General features: G+C 38.2%; 1 protein-coding gene across 1 annotated transcript; it reads left to right on the top strand.

The window, feature by feature from the left end:
• Positions 1–1,302: 1,302 nt before the first annotated feature.
• On the top strand, positions 1,303–5,066 carry LOC139148754 (delta-like protein A). The gene is made up of 5 exons (XM_070720214.1): positions 1,303–1,434; positions 1,897–2,017; positions 2,747–2,872; positions 3,525–3,644; positions 4,418–5,066. The coding sequence occupies exons 1-5, from the start codon at positions 1,339–1,341 to the stop codon at positions 4,423–4,425; spliced, it is 471 nt and encodes a 156-aa protein (XP_070576315.1). The 5' UTR covers positions 1,303–1,338; the 3' UTR covers positions 4,426–5,066.
• Positions 5,067–7,144: the final 2,078 nt, after the last annotated feature.

Genomic DNA, 7,144 nt, shown 5'->3' with positions numbered 1-7,144 from the left:
ACTTAGCCTATTCTAATGTACTTTCAATGGAAACAAATTGGGGAGCTGTTCAGGACTATCCTCCACTACAGTTTTAAAGATTTTCCACTCTCCCCACTCCCAACCTGGAAATGTTCGTGCTTTCCCTCTTCCAATCAAATAAAATCCCCACTGCCCTTTCACCTGCTCTCCCCACCAAAGAAACCCAAGAAAACTCTGCCTGAACAATCGCTCGGTTGTTATAAACGTATTGCCCGTCTGCCAGTTTCCTGATGGCCTTTTTGCACGAACATCGTTGGCTTTGTTGGCTGCCCCTTATTCCATTTCTAAACGTCGGTCAAACGTCTTCTCTTTTCTATCTCCCCTCATAAATCAGCTGCAGTCACTTTTCTATAGGTGGTGTGCGCCTCCAAAGTGAAAGACTTAAACTTTTGCTCAAACTTTCCTAAATTAAACTTTCAACCGTTCTCTTACCAAATCACCAATAAAAATCAGGGGTCACCGTGCAAATTTGCGATATTGGAACTAACGGAACCAAAATGGCCGACATCCCTGTGTTAACACTATATAAAGATAATAAAATTTTCGAAATAAAAAAAAAACGGTGAAAAGTTTTCTCATACCAAGAGCTTAAAAAAGAATCCCCACAAGTGTTATATCAGAAAAGAATTGTACAAGTTTGAGAGTCCGAATATCTGTCCCCGAGGCGCGATCTATTTCTTTACTGATATTAAAAAAATGGCGACCGCTCTGTACACAGTCTTATTGATTTATAGCGAGGTGGAATAAAACGCAAATAGAAAAGTTACAGAAAAGGAGACAATTTGTGATTATCATGAAGGGAAAAACATGATGAAATTACAAACAAAAATTCATTAAAATTAACAAAATAATGTAATTTGCCCGTCTGTCGGTCTGTGTCTCTGCCTGACAGTGTGTGCATGTATGAATGTGTGTCTGTGTTGACACAACCTCGCACGGGAGTCACACTAAATACAGAGATGTAAGTATATACAATTACTGCCCAAACCAATTTCTGTCTAAATTTGTCCAAAATTTCAGACACGTCAAAACACGATTAAGATATTCGCTTTTCTTACTGGCTGTTAGAGGTTTCTATCGAGTTTAAACGTGCACAGTCGCGATGATCAATGCATAAATGGTAAAACTGTAAATAAAGACCTTTGATTTTCTTGCAATAATTCTCTAGATGTAAATATTTGTGATAATGACCCCCTGCTTTTGTCAGGCCAGATTAATGTTAGTGCCAAAAGTATAAAAATAGACGAAAACCACACATTTCCAACACAATTTGCTGATACAATTCTGAAACCTGTACACACTCGACCTATCGAAGCAATGCGTTTCTACACGGTGCTTGTGGCATTGGCCTGCCTTGCTGTACTTGCCGTAGAGGCACTGCCTTCAAAGAATCGACGTATGGACAAGGAACAGGTAAAGTGTGAGAGTCTTTTTGCATCGCAATACTTACTTTCGGCATGTCTGATTGCATCTTTATATTAATATCACTGGGTTCTCATGTAATTTTGTAAATGGAAATTTCATTTAACTGTGCAAGACTGGGGAAGATTGTTCTAAACGTTTCTATATGATAACGGCCAATGCGGAAACAAATATTAGTTTCTCGTACCAGTCAGGTGCAAAAATACTGCGTTTCCCCCTGATGCCAGGCAGGCACTTTTCATAATGTCGGTTTAGAGTCAATTTTTTTTGGCCTGGAATTATTATACAGAGTCGAGTAGCATTGTCATGGCAGGCACCGAACATCTACTCTTACTACCATACTTTATGGACCGAAATGTCAATGTGAAGAAATTAACCCTAAATGTACATGTAGATTAAAGAGTTGCTTTTGATACCACATCTATAAACCACTTCTTTCTTTGTACATTTAAGCGAGTAGCCGAACGAAACAATGCGACTCAATGCTTGAACGGCGGAAGCTACGACACAGACAGTCAGGGTAATTTGTGGTGTCTGTGTCCCGACGAGTACACGGGGAGGTACTGTGAGACCAGTGAGTAAATCCTACAAGTATTTCCATACAGTTTGCACGCGATGTTGGCAGATTTTCTAAAAGGATGGACTTTATGTTGCGACAAATAGATCTTAAACAGTGTTTCGTTATTCAGTGTAGTCAGTGTGTTAAAGAGGAAAGTCTCAATGCCTTGGACTAGGAATGTTCATAAACACACTTGTACCCATAACACTGCCACCACCGGCAAAGAGTTGCCTTTGTGTTTTCTTCTGAAGGTTTACCATTAGCCAGAACTTAAGATGCGTTCCTCGACTGCATTGCCGAATTGTGCAGGGGTGAAAATTATTATTCCCTTTTGTAATATGACAACAAAACGAAATAATTGTAAACTGCACTTATTTTTAATTTTGTTTTGATGTCATATTACACAAAGAGATATAATTTAAAATTACAAAGAACTGCAGTTTACGATCTTGTTTGCTGTCATATTACAAAAATGAATATAATTTTCACCCCAGCCACAATGCAATGCATTCGACGAACATTACGATGTTAAACTTGACAAACTACGCTACCCTGAGCTCACTGTAACACATGGAAATTGAGGTTTTACGGGGTCTTAATCTTTGAAGTAACCCCTCTCAGAGGTCTTGTCGTGAAAGGAATGGAGATGCCATACGCTTTCTTTGACACATATGCGAATGCTTTTCTTTTGTAAGCCCTGTTTGTACGTCTTCTTTATCTGTCGTTTACCTCTTCTGTCCATAGGATTTCCCAATTGCAGCAGTGGTGACGAGTGTTACAACGGCGGTTCGTGCATATTGAAACCCTGGGGCGTTGGGCAGTATTGGTGTGTATGCCCACCTGAGTACACGGGATATCAATGCGAAATAAGTAAGTGTGATTAGTTTCTAAATCAGAGGCAGCGGACTGGCTGATTTTCCTTACCCCATCGGTTTCCCTCACTCCACACTGGTCTGGAAACCCCCTCCGCTTCACCGCCCCCATGTAAAAACACTTCACATTTCCAGTTTGCCATATGGTCTTGCCCTCCGCATCGGCAAGCTCTGGAAGGAAACTGAATCATATTGCCCCTTTTGCAGTTCGCGTTTTAAGATAAAGAATTATCTCTTTTCCCGCCCGTTTTCTGCCCAAATGAAATCACTACGAACATCTTTTTCACGAACAGTTTTGCAATCTAGCAGTTTAAGACATGTTTAATCTGAAGGCTGGCTGATTTATAGAATATACAAGTGTAAGAGTTTTCAGACTTCGAAGGACACTCAAACTCTTTTAAAGAAAATGCAGTTCTGTTATGTTATATGTTGAACAGATAAGTCAGAAAACATAAACAATGAAATACACAAAGCGTCCCTCATGACAACTTGTTTTCAAATAACAAATGTTTAAGATAGAAAACGGCTAGGGAACATTCAAATTTCTTTTGGTCAGCTGATTGTACTTGTGTGGGCATATTTTGAAGGAGTGGAGTAAATGAAGGTTTCTCCATATAGCCTTTATCATCCCTAAACCTCTTGATTCACAGAATTTCCCGAGTGCAACAATGGTGACGAATGCTTCAACGGTGGCACCTGTGTAGCAGGCTACTTTGGCGATTACTACTGCGCATGCCCCGAGGGTTACACTGGGTATCAATGCGAAAGAGGTAAGGACCTATTTCTGACCCTACGGCTAAGTGGAAATTTACGAAATGTTGTGGACCGTCGTGTTTTATTTAGTGACGTAATTCTAGTTTGAGCGAGAGATGATCTGCTTATGACAAAATGAATGGAAAAAAGTCAATCTTGCATTCTTTTTCATGTATAAACAGAAAATCGTCAAAACTTGCATATGCCTTGGTCAGTATACAAAGATATTTTACCATTAAAAGTGTCTCTGATGGCCAATATTCGAATATAAATAGTTTAACAAAGTATGGTTTTTTTTAAAATTAAGTTCACAAAATGGATTTGCTGGAATCATTTATACTGCTCTGTATTATTGTTTGAGCCACAAAATGAATTGATTTTCCGAGTTCGTCGAATGTGTGTTTTTTAACTACGCCATGATCAACGTTGACATTTTTACACGTGCCGGCATAAAAAGGTAATCTTAAATGAAAAAAATAAGGATGTGTTCTCGGGATATGTTGCATACTTTGTGTTTATTGGCCTGTTTATAAGAGCCAACAATAGAAGAAGTGCTAGGGCAAATTTTCGAGCAGTAACTCACTCAAAATACATATCGTTTCACATCAGCTTCCACCAGAAGTTAAAATATTTTGAGAAATTGCGAGACCAGAGTGTGAATAACAATTGTTTCAGATGTAGGGGTTTGTCAGTTTTTCACAATCAAGATGTATAACGATTGTTCCATTTAGCGTATTAACGTTTGAAAATACGTTAGGTAACTGTATTTATCATATCCTTTGATTTTCAGAGTTTTGATATAACGGTTGGTACGACCCGTCAATGGATGGAACATTTCGCGAAGTTGCTGTCCATATCATCTGAAAAAATTTCATTAAAGAAGCAAAGGTTCAAGAAACTGGGGGGAATGATTGATGGTGGTGGATTCTTAGCATTTCGAATACCTTCTTTAGATCCCCTTACTATGATCACTTTCGCATTTTCTTGACTATCATGTTTCCTCAACTTAGAATTATTTCTATCAGTGATTGCTATGTAATTAACGTTTCTAGGGTTAGGCTTTATTAGAAAAGAAGTATTACTGTAATAAAGGCTCCGATAATCAAGTTGTATGCAAGGTCCGATAAAAAAGAAATAAACGACATGGATAAGCATCATCTTACATCAAAAAGATTAGTAGTAATGTCGAAAATTAGTCAAACCCTTCTTACATATCGCAACTTTCGAGATCAGTCCAAAGGGTCAAAAGCTACTGTTACGCCAATGAATTTTAAATATTAGCTATTTAACTTTTGAAGCAAGTCAAACGCAAGAATCGAGCCATGCATCATTTGTGTGAAAAAAAATGTTCTTAAAACTGAGTTGAAGATAAACAATTTGTTTCATCTGTATCATGTTTTTCTGTTGACTTCTCCTAATAAAGTACCATTTTAATGCATATAAAACAAAATTAATGTAATCTCTGCCTCTTAAGTGTCACATTTAGAGCCCTCAACTTCACATAAATTTGTTCTTTTGTTTTTCCTCTCCATACATCACTTTGAGCCCGTTAACCAATCAGCCACTCTCTCTCATTCTTTGTGCGTTGCTCCCAGTTTTTCCTTCTTCCTTACATTCCTCGTATATCCGGGGTTACAACGATTCGTCAAGATCCGCTGATGTGATTCGGAGGACATTTTGTGTAACGATTCATAGTTCGCGATGAATTGTGCGCATCGAGCCTACAGTACAGTACACTGTTTTCAGCCATTCGGCATGATAGAGATATGTTTTAGCCGGTCAAGTAAAAAAAAATCGTCTTAACAGTATTTATGCTTTTAGGTTACAGTCCTTGCAAATATCATCCATCCTCAAGGTCTTCTCTCAAACGTTGCGCGCGCATTTAATGACAGTAGACAACACGGATTGTCTCTTGTAGACAATGTGTGAAATGCAACTCACTGACAATTGACTGAAGATTCCTGAAACAACTCTCTGATTGCTCGAGTCGCTGCTGTAGTTTTGGTCGGAATCTGTAAACTTTTTTGTATTTAAGACGTTTTATTGGTAACATTTCTTTAGTATCAGTAACTTAAATTAAAATGAAGTACAGTGCTTAGTTATCTACAATTTTGTGTAAAATTGAAATCCATTTGCTGTAATAACTCTCTAATTTGTCTTTTTCCAGAGCTATTTCATACTCTAGATGGTAGTTGAATTTTACTTGCAACATAAAAGCTGCAAAGTGTGGTTTACTCTATTTCATTTCATGGCATAGATGTGTCTTTTGGCTAACAGTAGCAAGTGATTATGAATGTCAGAGTAACCGTCAACACCAAAGAGCACTTCATTTAAGTTATGTCTCGTGAACAAACTGAGAGATTCCTCGAAAAATGTGTGAAACTCGTTTCAGGTCTCAGTGAATTTACAGGTGTAGAAAAGATGATCTAGTGTCTCATTGCTGTTTTGGCAGAATGAACAGAGCGGTGATTGGTCCATGCCTCTTCTTGATAGATCGTCGTTTGTGTACAGAATAAGATGAAGAAGTTTAAACTGGAATTCACGTGTTTTTGTGTCTATGGCTACCTTAAATGGTAGGCTATATGTGGGAGCCATGGTCCCTCCAGTAATAGTCGTATCTCTTTCATTATAGCGTTCATTAATTGGACTTAATTCCTCTTTACTGTAAATGGCGTTTCTGATGCTCTCCCTGGTAACTTTGTGGGAAGGTCGAAAGTTACATTTAAAAAACGCATATTCGTATTCATCTTTAAACACCGGCCCAACCAGCAATGGTTTAGGCCACTTAACTCTGAGACATGTAATTGCTCCATAAAGAAGGAGAACTTCGTTCCCTTGGAGGTTTTTGTTGGCTAATTTTTCCCATGACAGATACCCCTCCTCGGTAAGTACATCAAATATTAATTCAAACCCTTTCTGTCTTAGCTTTGGAATATAGGCAGAATTCCCTCCAATTAGAATGTTTCTATTGTTCCAAATTGTCTGATAAGTAATGTCAATCTCAGAGTCATTGACCGCGACATTGCAGGCCGACCAGGATTCAAGCATTTCTTGGTAGAATCTCGGTAGGGGCAGGGTGTGCCCCATGAGAAAAAAAAAACCAGTCGCCTGAAGCCTGAGATGACCAAAATTTCTCATCATCTGACGTGCTGTGTGTTTCCTGAGGGAAAACAATATTTGGCTTTTTGTGTTTTAACCATGTTAACACCTTCTTTCTTTTCTTAAATTCCCTGAGACCTCTCACGTTAAGTGATAAGAATTTCAATTTTGGCATGTTTGATGAAATTGGAATAATTTAAAAGCACACTTACTTCCTTTCTTTTGGTTGTTACCTTTTTAGGATAGAATAGTGAAGAACAAGGATAAAAAAAGGACATAAAGAAAAAAAACAGTTTCTACTAAATCTAATAAAAAAATCCTGACAATAGTTAAAAATAGTTGTTGTCGCACGACTTGAGAGAAGATGATGTGGCAGTGTAGCTCTCCAATCTGCTGGTCGAATGTTCATGCAGTCGCA

This window comes from Ptychodera flava, chromosome 13 (genome assembly GCF_041260155.1).
Source record: "Ptychodera flava strain L36383 chromosome 13, AS_Pfla_20210202, whole genome shotgun sequence".
NCBI lineage: Eukaryota > Metazoa > Hemichordata > Enteropneusta > Ptychoderidae > Ptychodera > Ptychodera flava.
This window is presented reverse-complemented; position numbering and strand designations above follow the sequence as displayed.